Source organism: Cibotium barometz, chromosome 9 (genome assembly GCF_041138505.1).
Source record: "Cibotium barometz isolate CiBa-2024 chromosome 9, ASM4113850v1, whole genome shotgun sequence".
Classification (NCBI taxonomy): Eukaryota; Viridiplantae; Streptophyta; class Polypodiopsida; order Cyatheales; family Cibotiaceae; genus Cibotium; species Cibotium barometz.
Window position 1 is genome coordinate 3,055,206 of NC_141054.1, and position 27,295 is coordinate 3,082,500.

Consider the following 27,295-nt stretch of genomic DNA (forward strand, 5'->3'; position numbering starts at 1 on the left):
TTCCTTCTCCGCCTCACCACAAAACCCTGTACATGTCATTTCCATGTACAAATTACCTAAAGCAAGAGCACAAACACTCATTACGTTCTTAGACGACATAACAACCACAATAGATCCAAGCACCCACACTATCATCCTCTGTGACTTCAACATACACATTAATGAACAAAATCCCCAATATACAAGCCTGCAAAACATTGTTCAAAGCAAAGGCTACAAACAATTACTAAAAGATCCCACCACAATATACAACGCAGCCTTGATACTATAGTTTCATAAAAAGATTGTTTTTTAAAGACAGTTGAATCTGTGAAAAAGGCAATTTCATATTAGGTGTGTAATTGGTGTGACTAGTTTTAAGTTGGAACATACTTTTACTATTGGTAGGATCACTCCTCAATTCACATTCTCATTGGTAGGATCACTCAATTCACATTTCTCATTGCGAAACCAGCACTTTTTCTAGCACTTTTTCTTCCAATTCCATACCTCCCACACCAACCGATAGGCAGCCCCTGTGAATTTTTCACCTTGTTTTCGAGCACTGCCTGCTACCGTCACGACGCTGTAGCCCTTGTCCGTGAATGTATCTTCGTCCGTTTCCGGATGTTTTTGAGGTGACTTGGCCATGGATTCCATGAGTGCGATTTATTTATTTTATTTATTTTTTGGGGGGCGGGTTTTACTGGCTATTGAAATTTCTCTGGGTTAGCCTGCTCGCTCAGCAACAAGCTCTTCATCTGTGCAAAATTGGTGAGACGCTGAGCTCTGTAGTTCGTTTATCAAGCACCACATTCGCTTGAGTTTTTGTACGTCAGTAATTCTCTTTACGCTGTTTTTTTTCATGCTTTTCTGGGGATTCTTCCGGTATTCTCCTTGTTTAAGTACTTGCTTTCTGCTAAGGTTTAAGGTCATAGGGATTAGGGGTAGTTTCTAGGGCTTTTGTCAGAAACCCTAGTAGCAACTGCATTTTTGTGCTTTTCTGTTGTAGGGTTTGGAAACATGTTTTAGGGCTTCTCCGGGGTTTTTCGCATTTCGCACCTCGTCTCCGCTTGCAGGAAGCTATTGGTGGACATCCATATCATAAAATGTATAAGGCCAGGAAGTTTTCTACGACGGGTTTCGTCCGCAGAGGCCCCAGGATGTGGCATCGAAGGTCGTCTTCAGGATTTAGCATTGGAAGGGGGCACATCGCAGCCAGGGTAGCAGCAGCTTCTACGAAGCAGCGATTACCATACAGTGAGTCATCATACAAACAGGCATTTTTTTTTGTTGCTTGGCGTGCATAAACAGAACTCAAGATGTCCATCAATAAGATGATCACCAACATGGCTTTGTATGGTTTGCGTATTGTACTCTGGGAATAAGGAAGAAATACTTTAGCCTTGGATTGTGGTAAAAATATTAGAGTGATGTTACATGCACACTTATGCAGAAGTGTTAATGATGATTAGGATTGCTTTAATTCTAAGAACTTAATGAAGAGAGAGGATAGGAGGAGACGGAGAAGTGGAGATGTAGACAACACCCAATTGGGTCCCAATTACCCACTTAAGGTCCCCACAGACTTGGGTTGTATTTGCTTATATTGCTGAATTATGCAAAGTACAAAAGATTATGATTATTTTGCTGATTTGCTGAAGTGCTTAAACCTTGTAAGGGCTGTGTTTGACTGTACTGGGCTGACAGTCAGTGAGCTTGCACACCGGTCTACTGAGCCTTGCCTGAGGTGGATGCATGTAAAGCCTTGGTGCTGAAAACACTGATTTCTCTGTAGGTTTTGGGACAGCTTTGCATGGGTGGATGCTTCTCCTTCAAGGCAATTGCATTAAGCTTCAATCTCACTAGGTGGTGAATAGGTTTGCCAAGTGCTCTTTATTTAGGGCTTGGGAAACCTTTCTTTGCTGTCGACCAGCCCTACAAGCCCCACGATTTGTGAAAATGGGCCAGAAATATATTATTAATGCTTTATTGCTGCATTTTTCCATGCACAGCTGGTTGGCCTGCTCTTGCCCCCATGTGGATGCTTGGATGTCCATGTTTAACCTGTCCCACAGTGCCGATACTGTGATGCATCTCAACATGTGCTGCACTTGTGTCTGGCCTACAGATGGGTAGTGCCACACAGGCCTGGTTGGGCACCATATAGGGGTTCATATGTCGAGCAGGACCAAAACGCCCAGCTGGGAAGCAAGGCGGGCAGGATCTGGGCAAGCTGGGCAGTAGTATGGGCAGCTGGGAGAGGCGGGCAGCCTTCGTATGTGAAAAACGTAGCATAAATACAGTCGTCGGTTTATTTTATCCAATTGTGAGTATTATAAACAGGCCGATCAGCAACCATGATGCGTTTATGTGACATGTGAGGGATTGATTGTAGTAAAACAACCTTAGCCTTACCTAAACTGCACGTAGAAACACTTAAGAGATAGAGAATGGTTTCAATGCAATGCAATGCAACTATATTAAATGCAATGGTTACAACTGAGATTTGAAAAGATCTATGATGATGATGCTGACTGAATGCTGAATGTTGTACTGCTGAACTCTACACCCTCTTATGGTCTTGGGCTGAAGACCACCAACAAACGATGAGAGATAACTGGACTGAATGATGTGCCAACCTTTATATGGGAATTTACTGCTGGTCTGTTGTGCCTAGGGCTGTCAGGCTGCAGAAAGTGTTCACAACTAAGACTAATACCAGTCAGCTGCATTGAATGCTGTGTCGGCTGCTGATATCTCCCCGTCGGCTGCCCACAATGTTGGCCTAATGCTTGAATGCCATGCTTAATGCTTGCTTGATGGTAAGAATCCTCACACGAAAACAATCCCAATCTCTCCTTTGCAAAATCAACAACATATACCCGATTTTCATATTTTCATCGTGATGCAAGCCTAGCTGTGATTCAACTGTGACATCCCCATGATACCATCCCATGATTGTCTTGCATCTAGGGCTCTCACACTCACACTCACATGCATAAAGCACACAGGAAAGCTGTAGGCGCCGGACTTGCTTCCCAAGGAGGCAGATCCTTACCTTAGAGAGATCATTGAAGCCCACATGGGTGATCCAATTCCTTAAGGATCCACCGACCCTGAGCTTGGGAGAGAGACGTGTGCACTATCTTAGCATGAGGCCTTGAGATCTTTGGGCCACCTGGACCACATGGACCATCTCACGACAAGTCTACCACCATGCGTGTCCCATACCACCATAGTATCAACTTAGAAGCTCGGCAATTCACTGGGTATTTGGGAGTCTCTGCCCATTGTGTACATGTACCCTTATTTGTGGACCCACTTGTGTTTGTGTGAACAGCCCCTAAATGGGCTAAGTGTGTTAGTGTGTGTGAACCCACCCTTAGGTGTGGATAGGATAAGTGTGCCATGTGTCACTTGTCTAGTATGTATGTGTGATTCCCTTGAGTCAAAAGATAAGGCTTAGAGCCTATAAAGCATCTACTTGGTGTAAAGCTTCATCACATCAATGATTCAATCAATCAAGTATCCCATTGAGTCGTGCAATCACATTCTCTTGCATTCTCCATTTGAGTTTGTTACTCTCTTACTCTCTCTTCACCTGGGCAACCATTTCCATGGCTTGAAGGTTCATCATCTCTCAACTTAAAGCTTTTCTCTCTCTTCTATACACACCACCATGGATATCTTCAAGCATCCATAACTGTTGTTCTGTGCTAATCCTAATTTCCATCAATTGGTATTAGAGCCATGCTTTAGGGTTTTGTTTTTAGGATTAGCCTTTAGGGTTTACGGTCTGTGAGATGCCAACTCATCTTCGCTTCATCTATGTGCTGCCCGCCTAAGCACATCGCCGCCGTCAACAGCAGCCACCTACAGGCATTAACTGACTGCCTGCATTCTAACACCCCTTCTGCAGTAGCTGTTGGCCGAAGCCTGCCTGTGCCTTCTCCAGCTGTGCTCTGGCTGCCTCTGCTTGCCAATGAAGACCTGCAACAGCTGCACTTGGTCGTCGCCAACAATGACCTACTGACCGACACTTCTCCTGCTTGCGCCACTGTCCTTGCTTGCTTGGTCCACCTCTGTCATTGCCACTACGCTGGCGTTGCTCCTGCCATGATGCTGTCGCAGCTCCAGCAGGCTTCAGGCCAACAAAGCATTCGAACGTAGGCAAGCAACACTTTTTGAAGATACTCCATTATCAAATTCCATTGATAGTTTTTCTTTGAGCAGTCTCAGCCCGCCTCGACAGTACGACTTTTCCTACAGCCAGTTTCTACAAATGCCACATCAACAATTAAATGAGGGTTTTTTAAAAAAAAAGGCTAAAATATGTGAAATTGATGCTTCTATAAGCTCTACAATTTAGGGCTTTCCTGAAATTTCAGCAACAAGCTCAAAATTGGAGCCTCTGCAACAGTAGAGTTTTGGGGGTTTTCAAAATTAGGGTGAAAATTGCCTAATTGAAGCATACACAAATTCAAAAATTTGGGCCTTTTTCAAATTGAAGCCTCCTTTGACGCATTGAAGACATTCTTTTGCCCTAGCCCCGGGCCTAAAACGATTGGCCAAGCATCGATTGCGTGGCGACGCCATCCTAAACGACATCTTCATTGGAACGGTCTAGTGAGCTGCGCCCCCCCTCCTGCTCTGCGTCGCTACCGGCACCCCTTTGCCCTAGTTCCGCCGCCTGACCCCCCCCCCCTCCCTCTTCGCCAGCCCTCTCTCTTCCCCTTCGTCGCTTGTGCCTCCCTCTTTACCCCCTATTGCGCCTGTACCTGCCCGACTGCAACCCCCCCCCCCTTCCTTTTCCTTCGCCTGTGACCCCTCTCCCTTCCTTCTCCGCGCCCGCCCCCCTATCCTGGCCGACTGCACATGCCCTCCCCCTCCCTTCGCTCCTTTCTTGCGCTAGTCCCCCCGCCTGTGACCGCCCCACCCCCCCTTCCTTTATTTTCCTGTGCCCACCTCCCCTTTTTTTCCTTTCCTTCCCCTCCCTTGCCTCTTTCTTTGCGCTCCCTTCTCTGTACCCAACAACGCCTCCCCCCCCCCCCCGCGCCCTCCGCTTATGCCTCGTGTCTCTCCACTTCCCCTCCTTTCGTCTCCTTTGGCAGTGCCCTCAACTGCAAGTTTCGACCTCTATTGGTCTTCACCCCTAGGAGGACTCCATGGCAACAACTTTGTCTCCCCCGATCGAGGCCACCGTTACCTGCATTTCTTTTTCTCAAGCGGACCTGCAGCTTCTTGCTATGACTGTTGCATCCCTAGAGGCCTCCATTGTGGTAGCCTCCACTGTGGTATGCAAGGTTGTCGGTAGCCACCCTGTGCGCGGACAACTCAGAGATCTTATTCAAGCCAGCCTCCTAGGTGGACTTGCAAAGATCACAGACATTCATCCTTTGGCTACTACCAGGTTGATTTCGACTTGCCAGCGGCGTCTAATCTTGTCATGCAGCTGAGCCGTGTTGCATTGCATACAGCCTTGGCCTTCTTTGCGCGGTGGCAGCACGACTTCGATCGGCTTCCTGTTCTCTCGGTGATTGGTGGTGCCATCGGGAGAGTGATGGACCCCCCCCCCCCCACTATTGCCTTGGTCCTCGCTCGGGCATCCGGGATTCCATCCCTTCGCATCTGTGTTGCCTCACTGGATTTAGTGTCTCATGTTTTATCTATTCCATGCCTCCGTGGAGATCCCATCCTTCAATGAGTGGAGTATTCAAGCCTTCCAAGCCAATGTTTCATTTGCAGGTAGATGGGCCATCTAGCCAGAGCTTGCCCTGAGCGTGAGTCCTTTGCCCTAGCCTTGGGCCTAGCACGATTGGCCAAGCATCGATTGCATGGCGACGCCATCGTAAACAGCATCTTCATTGGAACTGTTGAGCAAGCTATGCTCCCCCCTCCTCCCCTTCTCTCTTTTCCTGTGCCAGTCCGTCCCCCCCCTCCCCCCCCCTTTTCTCCCCTCGTGTGTCGTGTCTCTCCATTTCCCCTCCTTTTGTCTCCTCCAGCAAGGCCACTGTTACTAGCCTTTCTTTTTCTGAAGCGGACCTGTAGCTTCTCGCTATGATTGTTGCATCCCTAGAGGCCTCCGCTGTGGTATGCAAGGTTGTCGGTAGCCGCCCTATGCGTGGACAACTTAGAGATCTTATTCAGGCTAGCCTCCTAGGTGGACCTGCAAAGATCATAGACATTCATCCTTTGAAGCGTGACTACTACTGTCACCAGCCTGGACATTTCCCAGTATAAAAGGAGTTTGGTGGACTCCAGGATGTCTAAATATTTGGAAAGTACAAGCTTTGGGAATGGGGGATTATCCTAGAATACAAAGGACCACACTCCTAAAAATTAGGAAAGTTGCTATTTTTGGCCCGACTCCGATGGAAATTTTGTTCGCGTCATTACATCTGGAATTGAGCAGATACCAAGAGTTGGCAAAGTGCCTATGACAGAATGTCTACCAGTTGGGATATTTTTAGAGATAAGTTTATGGAAGGACCCATCTCTTAGATTGGGACATGTGGCAAGAAAGTGGACCAAAGTGAGACAAGTGGCGTGACACTTGTTAGAAACTGGATCAAAGTGAGACAAGTGGCCTCACACTTGTCACTTCAGCTATTGTGTGGCTCTCCACTTGTCATTGTAGCCTTCTCTTGCCATTTTAGCTCATGGGAGGCCCAAATCTATAAATTGGAGCCCTCTCTCTTCATTAAAAAAGGCTCTCTTGCTGCACACTAGCCTCTACCACCGTTACAGGCTGCCCTAATGATGGCTACTCTCTTTCTCTCTCTCTTGAAGGCTGCCCATGAAGAATATTGGCTGTTGGGGACTGTTTTTGGAGGCTTCCATCGCGAAGAAATACTGAAGGCAAGGGTATTTAATCATTAATTATGATTTCTAGCCATTGTACTGGTTGTACCAGTTCTTGTACTTGTTGTACCACCCATTGTACCGGCTGTATTAGCTTCTATACTTGCTGTACCAGCCAATGTACTTGTTGTACTAGTCACTATACATGCTGTACCAGCATTTGTACTTGCTGTACCTGTTGTACCAGCCATCGTAACACCAACCACTGTACTTACTGTACCAACCACTGTACCGGCTGTACCAGCCATTGTACATGTTGTACCGGCTGAATGGAGAGTTGTACTTGCTGTACCAGCTCTATTGCATGAAGACGTGTGGTTTTTGGAAAAGAATCAGTACCCACACGGAGGTATATGGATTATGTTGTTGGCTCTACATTTCTACAGCCTATGTTCCGGCTTGGTAGCCTCATGTTGGGCTGTGTTATGGCATTTGTATATGGATAATAGGGCATCTCCCGTGGGGAGAGTAAGACCCTCAAAGCTTGTACATGATATTATTCTCCTTGGGTAATAAAATACTCCAAGGGGGGGGGGTCGGCCCATTCCGGCCTCTATGTGGTGTCACATGTGCAAGATCCATTTTCAGCATTTGTGGATGTTTTGACCAGCTTTTATGTTTTATGCAAAGTGATGATGGATATGTGTTAAGGTTGTGGCCATGTTTAAGTATTTTGATATGCTTTGATGGTATCAACAAGTGTGTCAAAGGCCCTAGTCCCCCGCGCACCGCCGCGAGTCACATTGCCATGTGTGGGTGGAACAATAAAGAGCAGATGGAAGGGAACATGGGCACTTCAAAGGGTAGTGACAAGCACAATATACCCTGTGTAGTGATCTCTTGTCCTACGTGCTCCCTTGAAGATTGTTTCTATCATGTGTGGGTGGAACAATAGAGAGTAGATGGGAGGGAACATGGGCACTTGAGAGGGTAGTGTGAGTTGGTGGCCGAAATGCCTATAAACTATGTGTAGCAGAAATGCTTATGGAACACCAGGATATCTATGCCTGCGAGTGATTGTTTTATCCTGCTACTTGAGCCCACCTCTCATCCAAGGTGTGTGGTCATAGTACCAACACGGAGTGCAAGTGGTAAAGTGGACATGACGCCTGGCTAGCACGGGACTTATGTCTATGCCAAGGGTCATGTGGACTGATGTCTTGTTGGCGGGAGACTTATTTTGTCTCGCCCATTTACTTGGGACATGGATTATGATATCTGGACTTATGGGACTGATACGTCTCGCCTATTTACTTGGGACATGATTATGATATCTGGACTTATGGGACTGTTTTGTCTTGCCCATTTATTTGGGACATGGATTTATTTATCTTTATGCCATATTAGAATCACTATCTTCCCATACAGAGGCCGAGGTTCATTGTTCATCTCACCATGCATGTGGATTCATGTTGGGATTGTGAGAGGGGAATTCAATGAACACTCCACCATACATGTGGATTTGTATTGCGACTGTGGAGTGAGTGTTTCATTGTTCCCACACCATGCTTGTTAATCAGAGTCGGGATTGTATGGGAGAACATGGGAACTGTTGGGATTGGGAGAAAGGATTGCCAGAACTATGGAGAACCAGCTTTTCTGTCACCATGGTTTGTGCTCCTGAATGGCTCCAGTTTGTGTGCATAGCACATGTTTCTGTGCGAGACACTAGTTTCTTGTGCATGACACTTATTTAAGTGTCTTAGCACCTGGTTGGTGATTTTCATTGGCATATGATTATCTCATTGATATTGGTGATTGAGACACAATTGGCTCTTCTGCGTGTGTCTAGCATATCTTCCATGGAATTCTCGCCCATTTATTTTGGGACATGATTTTGATATTGGTATTATGGAGACTTATTTAGTCTCACCCATTTTTTTGGGACATGGATTCTTCAGTTACATTGGATTTTTGAGACTGTCTCATCTCGCCCACTTGATGGGACATGATTATATCTTGAATATATGGCTTGAAGCTTAAAGTTGCGGACAACTTTTAAGAAGTTAGGGAGAATGTCACCAGCCTAGACATTTCCGAGTATGAAAGAAGTCTAGTGGACTCCAAGATGTCTAAATATTTGGAAAGTACAAGCTTTGGGAATGGGGGATTATCCTAGAATACAAAGGACCACACTCCTAAAATTTAGGAAAGTTGCTATTTTTGGTCCGACTCCGATGGAAATTCTGTTCGCGTCATTACATCTGGAATTGAGCAGATACCAAGAGTTGGCCAAGTGCCTATGACATAATGTCTACAAGTTGGGATATTTTTAGAGATAAAGTTTATGGAAGGACCCATCTCTTAGATTGGGACATGTGGCAAGAAAGTGGACCAAAGTGAGACAAGTGGCTTGACACTTGTTAGAAACTGGATCAAAGTGAGACAAGTGGCCTCACACTTGTCACTTAAGCTATTGTGTGGCTCTCCACTTGTCATTGTAGCCTTCTCTTGCCATTTTAGCTCATGGGAGGCCCAAATCTATAAATTGGAGCCCTCTCTCTTCATTAAAAAAGGCTCTCTTGCTGCACACTAGTCTCTACCACCGTTACAGGCTGCCCTAATGATGGCTACTCTCTTTCTCTCTCTCTTGAAGACTGCCCATGAAGAATACCGGCTGTTGGGGACTGTTTTGGAGGCTTCATCGCGAAGAAATACTGAAGGCAAGGGTATTTAATCATTAATTATGATTTCTAGCCATTGTACTTGTTGTACCAGCCTTTGTACCTACTGTACCAACCATTGTACTTGTTGTACTTATTGTACCACCTATTGTATCGGGTCGGTTGTACCAGCTTCTGTACTTGCTATATCAGCCATTGTACCTGCTGTACTAGTCACTGCACATGCTGTACCAGCATTTGTACCTATTGTACTGGTTGTGCCAGCCACCGTACCGGTTGTACCAGCCACTACTTGTTGTACCAGCCACTGTATTGTCAGAATACGCAGTGGAGATGATGACCAGAACTGGGAACACAAGAGCAAAACACATGCAGAAAAATACAGCACAAGAGAGAGAGAGATAGAGGCGTGTAACTCTGCTCTATATACACAAGAAGATCCCGGAGTATGATACAAAATGGTATGGGGACTGGGGGCCTATTTATATGCCCCCCCATCAGCAGTCGGCCTGCTGTAGGGCAGCCGACTGGACACAAGAAACCTCCACGACTGAATAATCACAGTCGGCCAGCAGCAAAGTGGGTCGGCCAGCATCAGAAAAGTCCCACGACTCATGCAGTGCAGTCGGCCACTTCCAGAATCTCCACAGATGCAGTCGGCCAGGTTCAGGGTCCTCGTGCCACTACTAGACTGCCTCCCATGCCACAGAAAAATAGGAAAAAAATGGAGAAAAATACGGAGAGTGGGGAAAAATGAGAAAACACCTCATAAGGGCAGGCACACCCACAACAAAGGCCCTGGTGTATAAAAATAGATAGGAGATGACTTCTAACACCCCCTCTCAGCTCCTGGCTGTGAAACCATCCACAGGGAGCTGGGGTGCCGCCTGAGCAAATCCTGAGATAGTGACTTCGTGAAGAGGTCCACCGTACTGTCCTCCGTCGAACAGAACTCTAGCAAGATGTCATCAGCAATGATCTGTTCACGAACAAAGTGCCTCTGGATGACCATGGGTTCCTCCGGTGGAAGCCCAAACCTGCAATGCAACCTTTGCATCTTCACCACCTCACAAGCAGCATCACAAACAGCCTGGTACTCTGTCTCTGTCCTCGACAAGGCAAAAGGTGACTGTCTCTTACTGCTCCAAAAAACTGCTACTGGGCCTAAAGTAGATCTCCTCGTGTCCGGATCTCCTCCCCAAACTGAGTCATTCCAATCGTGGAGTCGGACTCCATCCAACAATCCCCCTCCTGTGTACAAGAGTCCATGATCCTTCGCATGCTGCAGAAACCACAGGAAACGCAATCCTGCCTCCCAAAGAGTCATCCGCAACCATGAGCTCAACTGCCTCATCAGGAAGCTCCCGTCCAATCTGGTGTCCATCAAAACCAGATCAATGAACCATTCTGCTTCTGAGTCAAAGAGGCATCACACTGCTCACAAGGATCAACACCTGTTACGGTGCAAAAACAAGTCCCGGAAACCTTATGAAGACCACGCAAGGCCTTCTGAAACTTGTCAACCACCCCCTCTGAATCCGGAACCACAAAGCCTGGAGTATGCACCTCCTTCTGCAAGTAATAAATTGCCACCTGCCTAGCTTTCCGAAAGGTCCTCGTGGAAAGAACATCCTCATCTACAAGAGGTTCTTTGTCCCGAATACTACGAGACATCAGAGCATAAGTTACCTGTTCAGTTTCCTCTGACTGACGAACACAAGAACTACCAACATCAGTACTGGAGAGTTCCTGCCAACTGCTGCCATCTACTGGCAAGCTATCCACCATCTGGTCCCGGAAAGCCTGCACCTGCAGCGTATCCACACTTAAGTGGCCATTACCAGACTGCCACTCATCACAAGCCTGAGGACCTGGGAGAGAGAGTGCTGAAAGCTTGTAAACTCCATTCTCCACTCCGCCTTCCCAAACTACCTGGCCTGTTGCTTTGTCCCGGAGAGCAACAAAGTGCTCATCAAACTCCACCCGTACGCCGGTCTTGCAAACCTGATGCACTGACAACAGATGAAAACCAAGTGACGGAACATACAACACTTGGGAGGAATGCTTCCCCCCTTTGCCATCGGGAACTATCTCCATCCTGCCCTCACTGTGAACTGGGATAGTGGATGTATCCCCAGTAAGAATGTGACCAGAAAGCCTGCAGAGATCCTGTAAACCGGAACGGAAAGGAGTCACGTGCCTGGAAGCACCACTGTCGAGAATCCACTCCTGAGTATCCGTTGCCGCGGAGAGTCCTCCAATCTCCACCCTGCCTGAAGAAAATGAAATAGCGGTGTCCACCACCTCTAGGTGCACAAAAGCTGGAGTCTTCATGATTGCTGCTGAGGAATCTTCACCCTGCTCGGTCTCTTCCGCTTGGGACACTGCCTCCAATAGTGGCCTTTCTCGCCACAATCATTACAGGTCCTCTCTGCCTTTAGTTTCTCGCGGTCAGTAACGGACTTCTTCTCAGAAGACTTCTCCGACGAAGCCTTCCCTTTGCCCGTGTTACGGCCTTTCGACCGTTGGCCAGTTAAGGCCTCCGAACCTCCACCCTGAGGAGGGCTCGTGAATCGTTCCTCCTGGTCCAGGACCATGGGCACTAGCTCCTCCCAAGTGATGGTGCTGCTGAGCCTGCCACTGGTAATCAAAGACGAGTAAAATGCTGAGTACTGAGAGGGCAAGTGCGACAGCAACGTTATGGCCATGTCCTCTGACGATATCTCCTTCCCGACCTGAAGAACTTCCTGTTGAAGAGCCTGCAGCTTGTTAATATGCTCCCGCATCGTCGCCAACTTTGCAGGGCTCATAACCCGCATCTGTACTTCCAAGGAAATCCTCTTCATGGGCGATACCTTGTTGTAAAGAGAGGCCAAATGCTGCCATATACCTCTGGCCAGCGTCATATGCTTTACATGATTGATTACCTGTGGTGTGCAGTTGAGAAAGATAAACTAACGGACCCTCGCGTTGACACGATCCCACATGTGTGTCTAAGCTTCCCGGTCCTTTCGGATCGACGGTAACTCCCCTTCCTCTACTTCCGGCCGTGGAACCCCAACAACGACGAAATCAACGAGGTCGTAAGACTCCAGAATAGATTCCATCATAACCTTCCATATGCCGTAGTTGTTCCTGTCCAACTGACGGTCCACCGGGAACGTGGGGAGTGTCGGGATCTTCACATGCCTCTTGGCCATCTCAAACAGATCTGCCATTGCGGGGATGTACTGTGAAAAGGGTGGGTGGGTGGGAACAAAGAAGAACTAATACCTGCAAGTGGCTGTCCAGCAAATCAGCCCGCCGTCCTCTTGCTTCTCCTCTTCCCGAACAGCCCAAAACAGTCCACCAATCAGCCACACAACAGTCCCCCTCTTGCTCACACAAATCCCAAGAACTATCTAGAGCCTAGGCTCTGAAACCATGTCAGAATACGCAGCGGAGATGATGACCAGAACTGGGAACACGAGCAAAATGCATGCAGAAAAATACAGCACAAGAGAGAGAGAGATAGAGGCGTGTAACTCTGCTCTATATACACAAGAAGATCCCGGAGTATGATACAAAATGGTATGGGGGCTGGGGGCATATTTATATGCCTAAAATATGCCCCCCCATCAGCAGTCAGCCTGCTGTAGGGCAGCCGACTGGACACAAGAAACCTCCACGACTGAATAATCACAGTCGGCCAGCAGCAAAGTGGGTCGGCCAGCATCAGAAAAGTCCCACGACTCATGCAGTGCAGTCGGCCACTTCCAGAATCTCCACAGATGCAGTCGGCCAGGTTCAGGGTCCTCGTGCCACTACTAGACTGCCTCCCATGCCACAGAAAAATAGGGAAAAAATGGAGAAAAATACGGAGAGTGGGGAAAAATGAGAAAACACTTCATAAGGGCGGGCACACCCACAACAAAGGCCCTGGTGTATAAAAATAGACAGGAGATGACTTCTAACATGTACCGGTTGTACCAGCCATTGTACCTACTGTATCGGCTGAATGGAGAGTTGTACTTGCTGTACCAGCTCTATTGCATGAAGACTCCTGGTTTTTGGGGAAGAATCAGTACCCACACGGAGGTATATGGATTATGTTGTTGGCTCAGCATTTCTACAGCCTATGTTCCGGCTTGGTAGCCTCATGTTGGGCTATGTTATGGCATTTGTATATGGATAATCCGACATCTCCCGTGGGGAGAGTAAGGCCCTCAAAGCTTGTACATGATATTATTCTCCTTGGGTAATAAAATACTCCAAGGGGGGGGTCGGCCCATTCTGGCCTCTATGTGGTGTCACATGTGCAAGATCCATTTTCAGCATTTGTGGATGTTTTGTCCAGCTTTTATGTTTTATGCAAAGTGATGATGGATATGTGTTAAGGTTGTGGCCATGTTTAAGTGTTTTGATATGCTTTGATGGTATCAACAAGTGTGTCAAAGGCCCTAGTCCCCCGGGCACTCACCGACTTGCCAACGGTGTCTGACCTTGTCATGCAGCTGAGCCCTGTTGCATTGCGTACGGTTGAGGCCTTCTTTGCGCGGTGGCAGCACGGCTTCGACCAGCTTCGTGTTCTCTCGGTGATTGGTGGTGCCATAGGGAGAGTGATTGAATCCACCACGCCCCCCCCCCCCCCCTCCCTACTGCCTTGGCCCTTGTACGGGTAACCGGGATTCCATCCCTTCACATCTATGTTTCCTTGCCGGATTTAGTGTCTCATGTTTTATTTATTCCATGCCTCCGGGGAGACCCCATCCTTCAGTGAGTGGAGTATTCAAGCCTTCCGAGCCAATGTTTCATTTGTAGGCAGATGGGATATCTAGCCAGAGCTTGCCCTTAGCATCAGTCCAAGAGACCGCCCCCAGTGGTTCCCCACGTTTCCCTTCAGATTCTCACTAGGGCGTAGAAAGAGAGGCAGGTTCTCAGACAACGGAGCACCAGGTCATGGCCACGGATGACCTAGCTGTTGGAGAGTGGCGGATGATTGGCCTGAGCACAGGCCTTCAGCCGACCGCCAAGGCTGAGCGCTTTGTTGTGCCCGCCAAGCTGGCAGAGTACAAGAGGATTCAGTTCTGTCAGAGAACTGTATTGAGCATATATCTTGATTCTTAGCACCTACCCGTTGGCAACCAGCCCCCTCTAGTCATGGAGTGGGCCCCTCCAGCCCCTCCGGTTTGGCGGCCGATTCCCCGTCGAGATTCCTCCCCCGGCTCTTAGTGCTTAGTGAGCCTCTGACCTCAACTAGCAGCCTTCCTCTTCGATGGATCTCTCTGAGCAACGCCCCTCTCCAACCTCTTCACCCCCTCCCCCTCCTCCTCCATCCTTGCTCCACTCTCTACCCGCATCAGTTCCTTCAGCCCCATCCACCGCATCAGAGCCCGCCCTCCCCCTCCCCCTCCCCCTTCCCCTCCCCTCCACCTCTCTAGAGCACTCCCGTCGACCCCCAACAGTCCCCGGCCCGGAGCGGAGGTAGCCGGCGAGTTCCGTTCGCTGCTTGATTCATTCACCGTTTCTTTGAGCCGGTTGGGATGACCATTGCTGCTTCTCCGGTGAGGGCTCTTGTCACCCACATGTATTTGTAAGAAATTCCCAACCAAAACCCTAATCATCTTACAGGGAATTTTGTATCAAGAATTTTGAAGTTAATAAAACTTGGACATGTTGTCTGACCTAGTATGGCAGACTTCATGATTGGACATGTGTTCTTTTCCAAGGAACCATGATTGGACATGCTTCTATTCCGAAATGGGAGAGCATAATATTGCATGCATGAATGGACATGCTTCCATCCCGAAGTGGGGAAGTATGATTGGACATGCTTCATAAGCATGATGGACTATGCACTCTTACCATTATGGGAGAGCGTATAGATGGATACAAGTGTATGGAACGGATGGTACTCACCTTAGGCACATGCACAATAAGCTGTTTGAAGATCTTGCATTGGATGCTGATTTTGAGAATGCTTGAACATTTAGGCATTCATCTTAAAGCATCAAACTTGTGCATAATACTGGTTGCTGATCTAGTGACTTGTATTTTGCAGGAGGTTTACTTAAACTACTTTCAATTTTGATAGTTTTACAAGATATGTACCTTTTAAGTTGGAGGTCGATTTTGAGGCCTTTCCCTTCATCTTTTGGGAAAACAGAGGCTGGAATCGGAATCAGAGCGGTCGAAACTCTCTCCGGGCAATTTTTTAAATTTAAATTTTTTTTTTTTGAGGTGATATGGTGACTCATCCAAGCCATCTTAGCAACTGTCTCTTCAGTTGCACATGCAAATTCGTTTTAGAACTTGAGTTATAAGCATCTCTTTTTATTTTCCAAAGAGGGAAAGAGAACTAACTCTTTCTATTTGTTGACAAAGGAAAGTTTCCCATGCAACCTAACATGTGTAATCTTTTTCTATTTTGAACTAAGAAAGCTTTTTAGAAAGGAATTCACCTATAAAAGGAGGCGATTCCCTTCATTTGGAGAAGGAGAGTTCATGTAAACTTGTGCATTTTTTAGAGCAGGAAGGCAAGAAGACTAGCTTCTTCTTTACCAAGTGTAGAGAACCATTTTTCAAGAGAGAAGGCTATCATGTGAAGACGGAGGTGCTACTCAAGAAGAGGCTTTGAAGAGTTGAAGAAGAGCTTGCTGATTTTCTTCATCGAAGGACTTCACTCTTGTGAGCATCCTTGCTACAAGAGAACCGGTTGTGTGACCCATTGGTAGGCCATTGGGGTGAGTTTCTCCAACACGTGTGTGTGTCACCACCTACAAACTAGGAGAATCCAAAGGCTTTGTTTTCTATCTTGTTTGATAGCGGTACCATGCTGATTCAAATCAGCCCACACACTTGTGAAATTTTGGAGGAATAATTCATATTCCTGTGAAGGGGCCTGGACGTTCCGGGTCAATGCTGTGTCGTCCCTCTCTCTCTCTCTCTCTCTCTCTCTCATTTATTCTTCCATCTATTTGGCTCAAGTATTGTTGGCTGAAAATTCGCAAGTTTTACTTCAATTTTCAGCCATGGTTAAAAGTGGATTAATGTGATTTAGCAGTGATAAGCTTGTTACGCAACCTCAGCGAGTTTCAGCTCTCCTGCCAGAGTCTCGAGGTGGGCCTCCCAGGATCTTGGGACGGCCTTTGGATTATAGCTTCTTTCGATGTATTCTGGCGGAAGGGACATATATGTTTTGAGGAGACAGTGGCTCCTATTCGGATATGTGTGGTTTTTCACCACACCAAGCCCTCTATGCCAGAGAGTGGCACGATAATCTTCTCTTTCCTTTTGAGTGCAGCCTCGGGGACGGAGTGGGACTTAGAGTCGGTGGTTGCCGCCATCCAGGGGCATGCAATTGAGCTCTCCCATCATCTTCACAATCTTCGCATCACCGACGTACTCACGTATCTATTGCCATTGGCTAGGATGGAGCTTGGAGGCTCAGTCCATAGAGACCAGGATGTAGAGATGGTGACCTCCAGCTTGGAGGTGCTGCTTTTTGTGCTCATGCATATTTCAGTCGTGATACCTCTCCCCCCTTCTTACAGGTACCTCCATTGTGATCGATGGAGTTCGGAGTATGCATACTCTCGCGCTCGGACAGAGTGGCATTGCATGGAGGATAGAATCCGCGTCCACTTGGCACACCTTTGTCCCAAGACGGATTGTGATTATTCCCCGTCTAAACCCTCGCCCAAATCTCTTCGAGTGGAGGGTAGTTCCGCTAGTTCCACTTCACATAGAGATTGATATGCGGATAGTCTCATGGAACATTCAGGGTTTAGGTGGGCCTTAGCGCTTTCAGAGACGAGGTGTCTTGAGACTCCGGAGAGCTTCAGAGAGCTATAGTTGGGGAACCTATCGACATTCTTTTCCTCCAGGAGCATCACCTTGTTGAGGGGCGCACCCGCCGATGTGGGAAGATTTTACCAGATAGGAGTCACACTTTTTGGTCTCCATCCTTCGGCCTTAGGGACGCAGGGAGGACTTTGTATTTCTGTCAGTGAACAGCTTTTGCCGGCAGTGATAGGCTGAGGAGTTATAGTTCTTGGTCGAGCACAGTGGGTTACCAACCTCTCTAGACTAGACAGGTTTTATGTTGATGAGTGGGCTTGCGGTCGTGGAGGCATGATCGATATCTTCGCAGGCACTACTTTTTCATATCACGCCTTGGTTATCTTGTCCATAGAGGACCCTTGGAGGCATAACATGCATGCAAGCTCTAGGATTCTGGACAGCCTCATTTAGGTTCCTGAGATCCATTCACGACCCTGAGATCCATTCAAAACCCTGAGATCTGTAGCATGATAGAGCAGATATAGGTGGGATTGGACTTTATCAGCCATTGGTCTGGAACCCCTTGATTCGTTTCCCCAGTCAGTGTCCACATGTCGGGGGACCGACCTCATGTATCATGGGGAGCGTTGAGAACAAGACTTGCCAGGTCCCTTGGAGACTCGATCGCACATAGACAGTTACCCCTGGAGATGTAGGAGAGACCTGACAGGGATCCGAGGTAGAGACAGGCTCAACATTGACATAGACTTACTCAGCTATTTCTCAGGAGTGGCTAACTCCCATCCCAAATCCGACTCCCCTAGTGTGGCTAGGTGTGTTTACTAGACATGATATTCTTGTGGTAGTCCACGGAGTGGATGAGGGCAGTGGTCTGCTCGCTTTTTCTATTGGATCCCATGGCAAATTAGAGAGATCCAAGCTCCCCTTAGAGGATTTCAGTGGGGGCACCTTATAGAGGGTGAGGGTGATTGGATTTTAGGCATGGGAGTGGCACATAGACCCACCACCGGCCAAGGTGGCCAGGGAGAGATTCTGGCGGCTACGGATATGGGAGTGCCGACCTCTCACACGCCTATAGTGGGACCCGGGTGAGTGGACTTGACATGACTCCGCAGATCGGGAGGAGACTTTGGATGCCCCCTTCTTTGCATATATAGCATGCTAGGCTGCAGGATCCAGATTTCAGAGATTGATGGTACCCCGACCATAGTTTTTTTCATACTCGTATGAAAAATATTCCATACTTCCATACCCGTATGTGTATGGTCGCGTATGGTCACGTATGGAAAAACTTTTCATACTCCAGCCAAAAAAGAAAATGTTTTGCATCTTCTCTAGACATAGAGATTAGTTGTCAATGTGTGAAAGTCATGACGGATGAAACATGGTCAATTTGTGAAAACTATGATAGACCATCTATCATGGCTTTCACATACTTTAAGTCTCTCATGGTTCACTTCTTTGAAAATGGCATGTCTACCCTTTAATTTAAGAATCAAGTATGAAATCCCACGTATGGAATTTCTCCAAGGTTTGAACCATACTTATTTCATAGTTCTAGACTCATACACGTATGTCGTATGGTTGCCGTATGAAAAAACTATGCCTACAAGTGCCAGGTTTTGGCATTTGCCCACTCCACACTCCCTAGTCCCTACTTCTGTAACATGTTACATGATACATCATTGATCATACATGTATGATGTAAACAAGTTACAGTAATATAAAGTCCGGAGTTTGGATTCTGGCTCTACATCATTTATGTTTTTTCTAATCCCAAAATCTTTGCAGTTTCAAGTTTCTTTGGTTTTTTGTGTCATATGTCGCATGTTTTTCCTTAAATTTAGGGTGCCGTATGGTATCCAACGTATGAAATTTCTTGGGAGTGTGAACCGTACTTGTTCGTACTTCCATACCCGTACGCGTTTGCCGTATGGTTGCTATATGGAAAAACTATGACCCCGACAATAGCAGCACATTGGCAGTCATAGGGCCTCTCGCAGCGTCTCCTCTCAGATTTTTGGAAGAGGCTTTGGGAGAGTTTTCGGCCTAGAAAGATCACCCTCTTTCTTTGGTTGATGGCACATAGGAGCTTGGCGGTCGGCACTTGGCTGGCAGTTGGAGGTCGGCCACCAGCTTGCCCGAGGTGCGGCCACTCTCAGAAGTCTAAGCGACATTGTCTTTGGGATTGCCTGAAGGCTCAACAGGTTTGGTGGAGGATTCTCTGCATCTTCGCAATGGAGAGGGCCTCGACCCGGATCATTACATGGGGCGCTGTTGTTTGGGCCACAGAGACTAAGATGGTCAAGGCTTACGAGGAGGATGGGGGAGGGCTAGCCCTTCAGGTCTCTCACCACCGCATTTTGGTAGTACCAGTCACAGTCCCACCTTTAGACCATTGGCGACCGGCTCATGCCAAAGATGGGAGATTTGCAGTAGCATTGTAGTTTGGCACATATGACGAGCTAGATGCAGCGAAGCCATTGAGGGTACCCACACTCCGCCAGCAGTGTCTATCAGGAGCATTTGGCTCGATATCATACATACCCTTCGCGGTTAGTGGGGGAAGTTGCAGGGTGGATCTGACCGCATGCGGAAGTGGCGGGAAGCTTTCTTGAGGCTCTGGCGGCCTGGCCGTTTTCTCACTGATAGAGGTGGTGACCTCACTTGGCATTACAGACCACTTGTGTGGTTGTTTCCCCTCCCCCCCCCCCCCCCCCTATGAGATAGCCTTCTCCTCAGAGAGTGGCCAACCGTAGGAGAAGCGTCTCTTTTCCCTCTTTTGATTACTTGATTCCTGCCCTGTACATGAGGCGAGTTTGTATCTAGCCCTTCGTGGCTGATTTTAGCCCTTTGAGGTTGTTTTTTTTCAGTAACTAATTGAAGGATCTTTTTCTTGGGAAAAAAAAATGGCATCTTTATTGACACTTCACTAGTTTCAAAAGTTTCTAAACTTCCATTCCGTGTATTTATGTGTGTGTCATGGCTCCTCTGCTCGGGTCCCCCCCCCCCCCCCCCCCCCCCCGATAAAGATCTGTATTAAGTGTTTGTCATGTCTGTTTTTTCATGTGTTTGTATTGCTTTGGGTTATAAAAGGCTCCAATACTTCAATTTATCCGTGTTTAGGTCCAAGGGGGTTGATTTTTGAGAGACTAATGTAAGTTAAAGTCATGATTGGTCAAGCTCTTTTGGCACCTGTTCCTAGACCTGTGAGTCTCTGCGCCTCCATGCTTGCTAAGTCTATGAGCCATGCTTATTGAGCCTCTAATCCTTTTGTGCCAAGCTCATTGGCCTCTAAACCACGCTTACATAGCCTATGAGATTGTATCACGGAACATGTCTCAAATGGATCATTACAGTGCAGTATTGAGCCCAAATCACTGGGTCTACAGAAGGTCTATCTCGGGACATCTCCACCTACGCTCCGAAGGGGGGTTTGTTGGGTATTTGGGAGTCTCTGTGTGTGTACCCAAACTTCAAAGTGTACGTGTACCCCTGTTTGTGTAAGTGTGTGAACAGCCCTTAAATGGGCTAAATGTGTTAGTGTGTGTGAACCCACCCTTAGGTGTGGATAAGATAAAAGTGCCATGTGTCACTTGTCTAGTATGTATATGTGTCTAGTATGTATATGTGATTCCCTTGAGTCAAAAGATAAGGCTTACAGGCTATAAAGCATGTACTTGGTGGTGTGTAAGCTTCATCACATAATCAATCGATCATCTCGTTGAGTCGTGCGATCACATTCTCTTGCTTTTTCCATTCGAGTTTGTTACTCTCTTACTCTCTCGTCACTTGAGCAACCATTGCCATGGCTTGAAGGTTCATCATCTCTCAACTTGAAGCTTTTCCTCTCTTCTACACACACCGCCATGGACATCTTTAAGCCTCCATACTACATAGCTGCTGTTCTGTGCTAACCTTGATTTCCATCATGACCCACCTCAGGGCCAGTCTAGATCCACCAGACCACACGAGGCATGCTCAACAGTGAGTCATATGAGCCCTCATGCTTATACAGGTCTTTTGATGCTATTTTTATTTATACACATATGGGATAATTGTCTAGCTCTCTTTATAGCCAACTGCTTATGTGTGACACTCCTTTGGCCTATGGACATCAACGCATGCCCATGCTAGGGACGTAACACGGTACATTGGGTATTCAGCCTTACACTAGTTTGACCACTTCCAAACGCTAATTTGACTATGTCAGGCGTCCAGCTCTTGGCCTCATAGTTCATAACATACGTTTAGCAAACGCATACGCATTCGGGTATGTAAGAATGTTTGGAGTATGTTTCAGGCCTGGGCCGAGTAACATACGTGACCCATATAATACCTCATAGAAAGGACGAGATTTAGACAAATAGATACAAATATACATTGTAAACTCAAGCTCTCCAAGTTCTATTATAAAAACTTCCAAAGTTACAACACTTACAAGTTACATAAAGGCTCATTGCTTATCCAAGGGTCAAGCCTCAAGGCTAAATAGTGAAAACTAGATAAATCAAAGCACAAGTTGTAACTTGTAGCAAACAAACATCCATAGCAGAAATTTAAATACTACTCTAGAGAGAAAATACTTCATGAAACTTGGAACTTTGGAAGAGCCTATTCTGCTGTATTCTCATCCCCTTCTACTTCTTCCTCTTCATCCTCATGAGAGGAAGAAGAAGAATCCTCATCATCATCATGTGACTCATCATCCACATTTTCCTCAATGTCTCCAACATTTGTGGTTGTGGTTGTCCCAATGTCATCAGGCTCTTGCATCTCCTGCAAAGAAATCAACCTTTCATCATCTTTTTCCTTGTGATCATGTCCAAGGTGATCTCCATCTTCTCAAACCCTCGAGCCTTAATTTTTGTGATGAGTCGTAGATTAGTACGTATATAGACCAACATTTCTGTATTGGAGGGCTTCAACTTGTTTCTTCTCTTAGTATAAATGAGAGAGAAAGTGCTCCAATTTCTCTCACATGGAGAGGCACAACTCCCTTGAGAAAGCACACGAATAGCAAGCTGCTGCAATTTGGGAGTACTTGCACCAAATGTCTCCCACCATTTGACTGCTTGGTGCATTCTCTTCTCCTCTTTTGCAAGGGCACGAGAGAAAGAACCCCCCTCTAATTTATACACATCCAACTCATCAATCAAGATACCCTGCATTTCTATATCATATCCAGTATATCGCTCTATGACTGTCATCCATCCATCATGCACTTCATTGTGAGACTCCTGACCCTTCCCTCTCCAAATGGGATGCAAAACAAAACCTGTAGCATGTAAAGGAGAATGCATCATGTTCCATCTATTAACACATAGATTTTGAACATCTGCAAGCTTGGTTGTATCAATGTCCTACATGTTTTGTATCTTCTCCACCATGCGGTCTGTTAGCTCATAAATGAGCCCCATGGTTGCTCCTTCTTCTTGATTTGCTAATCGAAGAATCTTCAAGATGGGTGCACATATCTTGACAATCATCTTGGCATCTTTCCAAAAAGAGGGTCCTAAGATTATTCCTGTAACATCCTCACCTTTGACTGTGTGGGATGTTTTCTATTTCAACCACTCTTTTCCATTTCAACCACTCATCAGATACCACCATCCTCCTTAAGCCATTATAAACTTTCTCATCCAACAAATTGGCCAACACTATAAACATGTAGGCAAATCGAGTTTCAGCAGGCTTCAAAAGCTCCTTGTTGCTACATTTCGTGAAGATGCTAAGTGCCTTTTGTTTCCTTGTGATGAAGGTCACAATCTTCCTTCCTTGCTCCAACACAGGCTCAACCCATGGCAAGTTGCCAATGTCCTCAAACAACAAGTCCAAACAATGGCATGTACACCTAGTGTAAAAGATAGATGACCATTCTTGCTCTATGAGCTCTCTTGCATGCACACTATTTGATGCATTATCCATGCATACTTGCACAACATTTGTTGGCCCCACATCAAGAATTGCATCTTTCAAAATGCCAAAAATGTACTCTCCTGACTTGTATTGTCCACTTGTGTCAACAGACTTGAGAAAGACAGTGCCATGTATGAAAGAAGCAAGAACATTAATAATAGGTCTCCGCCTATTATCTGACCATCCATCACAAACTATGGTGCATCCATATTTCTTCCACTTCTCTCGTATCCCCAACAAGTCTTTGTCAATGCATTTCACCTCATCCTTCAATTCCTTCTTACGCAAGGCATCATACGAAGGAGGCTTGAAGCTAGAACCCACATGTCCAATAGCCCGTACCATTTCAAGGAAGTAAGGACTCTTAACCTTGAAATGTGGGATATCCTCTGCATAAAAGAACCTCCTGGTGGCTACTATGGCATCCTTTCTAGCTTGCAATTGCCATGCTCTTGATAAACTCCCTTGCATTTGACCCTTTGTAGAGACTTTGTCTCTTGCCTGCAAGCATTGCATCTTCACCCACAAAGGAGGCTGAGGATCCACCTGTTCCACCCAAATCTGTAACTTGCTCATCAATTAGTACTGCTTCTCCTTGAGGCATCAAACCAACATGCAACCTTCTGCATATGTCTTTTGCACTTTCGGGGGCATTGTCACATGGGCCAACCCCTTGGCCTGTTAGATGCAAGATACGTGCCCTTATGCGCAAAGGGCCTCCATTCCATTGATGGGGGCAATATTTGCACTTGCATGTGAACATACCCCTGCCAAGAGACTTAACGACGGTCACATGCTCCCATTCTAAGCCTTTAGGTCTGCCCATTTCTCGAAATTCCTGGGGCCTGCAATTTGCAAACTTGTAAGAAAAAGAAAAATCCATGAGATTCAAGGCCTTTGTAAATATTACACCATGTGTACACCGTACATACTACATAGATGATACTTGATAGTTGATCGTACATAGAGGCTACAGGCTACACCTTGGGGCCTGTCACCGGTGTACTCCCCAGTCCTACACTGTACAGGCTACAGCATGAGCACACTGGTGACTGTACAGCATTGAACTTTTGAAGTACAGCATACAGGTACTGTGGTAGATACTACATAGTACAAACTAGTACTATATAGTATAGTCTAGACTCTACAGTACAGGCTGTACTGTACAGGCTTACAGCACTGTAGGGTTAGGGTTTCGAAAACCATTGAATACTTGTAGGCATTGGGCAAGTACAGTCTAGAGTCTAGACTCTACAGAAACAGAAATACCTGTAGGCTGGCCGTTGTACAGTGTACGATGTAGGCTGGCCGCCGGCCAGTGCAGCTAAGTTGCTAACGTTGAAAGTTTCGAACTTCGAAGTGCAGTCGGGAGTCGGGACTCGGCGACAGCCTGCAGGCGCACTCGAACTTCCAGGTGGTGCTCTTCGAATTTCCAAAACGGTGAGGCGTACGGTATTTTGATTAAAAGAACATTAAAGTCAGGACTCGGCGCTTTCAAACCTTACAAAACACAAAAAAAAGCCAAAAAAAAAGTCACGTATGAAACTTGTGTTTCATACGTGTATGGTACAAACGTTTGCTTCCACAAGCAAACACGTATGTTATCATTTATGAACTATGCTTGGCCTAATAAGTGCCCCGGACATTTGTGTAATGAATAATTGCATAAACTATGCGGGACAATGCATGATGTGACACTTCCTATGACCTAGACCTAGATGGCAATTGGTGACCTGTGCATGGACAAGTGCTCACAACTTGCTCAATGCTCATCCAAAAGGTAACTGATGGTGTACTGTTGCCCAGCTATGTGTCCATGGCACCCTAGTACAGGGGGTGCATGTGACACCTGATAAACATTTTAGGCTGGATGTAAAACCACCCTTGTGCATTGATGGGGTTCATCCATGGGGCCATCCAAGCTGCCCAGCTGGGGTGGATAGCCAATTAACTCCCTGCCTGCGGTACTGTTGTGTCTCCAGCCTTAGCGACCCTCACAATTTAGTCTCTTCACACATGCTGTAATCCAACCCGTGTGTGTGTTTTCACACCACCTTAACCCCTTGTTTTTTTTTCTTGAATAAGACGATGGCTCTACGTGATGCAAGGGATGTTCACACATTCAAGGTTCATGATGGATGTATGCAGACAAGCTGCTCACCTGCTTGAGCTGAGCAACACAGAAGAACACAAAGCTCGGGCTGATTAACTACAGTTGCTGTTTGAACAAAGCCAGGAGCTCATAGGGGAGACACAAAACCCCTTCGTCTCAGCAACAGAAGAAAGGTGGTTGAGACAAAGAGGGGAGATTGTGCAGAGCAGAAATGCTAGTTGTTGTCTTTGAAACTGCCAGAAAGGCACAGGGGGAATGGATGAAACAGCCAAAACATGTGTTCAGGCTTTGGGACTGCTGAAATGGATGTTTTGGCCTGGAGGTCCCGCGTGAGGTCCATTGCCCAAAAAACTGCCTCTGAAATTACTTCTGGTCTAACCAGTGAGCTGAAGAGAAGGTTGTTGAAAGTGAGACTGAAAGCATTGTCTCTGTAGCCTTGCTAAAGATGCATATCCTCTAGTTAAGCAGGCTGCTGCTGGGGGTTGTGTGTGTGTGTGAGAGAGAGGAGAGAGCTTTAAGTTGTTTTTGCACAAGACACTCATGATTTGTCTCTCTTGCTGCAGGCACTTCAGGTGACCACTCCAATGACTCAGGCTCTTTCAGGAAAGATGCAAGTGGGAGCCTTGAAGCCGTTTCAGAGGAAATTCGATGTCAAAGCTCTCTGATCATCTCTTTCTGCATGCAAGGCAAGGTAGAGCAAGCTCACAGGATCTTCAAAGAGATGAAGGCCAAAAATGAGCTAGCCAACGTAGAAGCGCTTAATAACCTTGTTAGGGGACTCACCCAACTAGGGCATCTAGAAGATGCATATAAAATCTTTGTTCAAATGAAAGGTATGGGTGGATTGTACAAAAAGACCATGTATGCTTCACTGGTGATTGGCCTCAGCAGGGCAGGACACATAAATGAGGCATGCAAATTTCTTCAAGAGGCAAGAGATTATGGTATGGGCTCTCCCATGGTGGTCTTCAAATCTCTAGTACAAAGCCTTGTGAAGTCGGGGCATGCTAAAGAGGCATACAGCCTTTATACAGAGCTCAAAAGAACGGGAAGAGTCCCAGATGCACGCATTTTGGATGATTTACTTTTTGCCTGGTCTCAGAGTGGTGAAGTTGATATAGCTTACCAACTCTTACAGGAACTTATTTCAAATTCTGGCGCCCTAAGGCCCACTCTATTTAATGCTATAATGAAAGGTTACGCCGTTGAAGGTCGATTGGATGATGCCATGAAGCTACTTGAAGAAATGGAGAGCAAAGATGTGCAGCCCAATGTGGTAACTTATAACACTCTCATTGACATGTTAGGCAAGCGTGGTAGTCTTACAGAATCTCTAAGACTATACGATGTCATGAAGAGGAAGAGGATTGATCCAAATGTCATTACGTTTAGTACATTGATCAACCTTTTGGGCAGGGCTAATTTAATTGATGAGGCTTATGAGGTGTGGACAGATATGAGAGGTTTCGGTATCAGGCCAAACCTCATAACATATAACACACTCTTTAAAGCACTCGGGAAGTCGGGACACATTGATGCAGCTAGCTTTATTGTGGAACAGATGGCTGCTGAAGGCGTTTTTCCGGATTCTTACACATTCTCCATTCTCATACATAGTTTGGGAAAGGCAAAGAAGTTGGGTGCAGCCAAATCATTGTTTGAGAGGATCAAAGGCAAACCTGGTGTGGTGGACGTGGTCACATATACGGCTCTTGTCACTGCAATAGGCAGATCGGGGGATGTGGATGAAGCATTACACTACTTCAATGAAATGAAGGACAAGGGGTATGATCCGAATGTCGTTGCTTATAGTGCACTCATAGATGCCCTGGCCAAGGCAGGCAAGCTTGAGGAAGGATATTCGTACTTCCAGGAAATGGAGAGTTTGGGATGTTTACCCAATGCAATCACTTTTAATAGCTTGATTCATGCATTTGCAAAAGCGGGTATGGCAGACTACACAGAGAAGCTCATCAAAGACATGGAAGCAAGGGGGTGTGGACCTGATCCATAT

General features: G+C 46.6%; 2 protein-coding genes across 6 annotated transcripts in view; one reads left to right on the plus strand and one right to left on the minus strand.

Moving 5' to 3' along the window:
• The first annotated feature begins 439 nt into the window (after positions 1-439).
• Positions 440-27,295, plus strand: part of LOC147635166 (uncharacterized) — a 27,490-nt gene continuing 634 nt past the window's right edge. Inside the window, exons 1-3 of one of the 5 annotated variants that reach the window (XM_086802351.1) lie at positions 440-809; positions 992-1,239; positions 25,845-27,295. The exon at positions 25,845-27,295 is cut by the window's right edge and continues 634 nt beyond it. In XM_086802351.1, coding sequence (XP_086658477.1) covers positions 1,089-1,239; positions 25,845-27,295 — 1,602 coding nt within the window. In that variant the 5' untranslated portion in view covers positions 440-809; positions 992-1,088. Of the gene's footprint in view, positions 810-991; positions 1,240-15,735; positions 16,190-25,844 lie in introns of those variants that run through there. The other 4 variants (XM_086802350.1, XM_086802352.1, XM_086802349.1 and 1 more) reach the window with 4 other exon arrangements.
• LOC147635167 (uncharacterized) lies at positions 21,312-24,118 on the minus strand. The gene has a single exon (XM_086802133.1). The coding sequence runs from the start codon at positions 23,742-23,744 to the stop codon at positions 22,788-22,790; it is 957 nt and encodes a 318-aa protein (XP_086658259.1). The 5' UTR covers positions 23,745-24,118; the 3' UTR covers positions 21,312-22,787.

Excerpts from the sequence above, each read along its gene's own strand:
- LOC147635167 (XM_086802133.1), bottom strand. The coding sequence starts at position 23,744 with ATGAGCAAGTTACAGATTTGGGTGGAACAGGTGGATCCTCAGCCTCCT.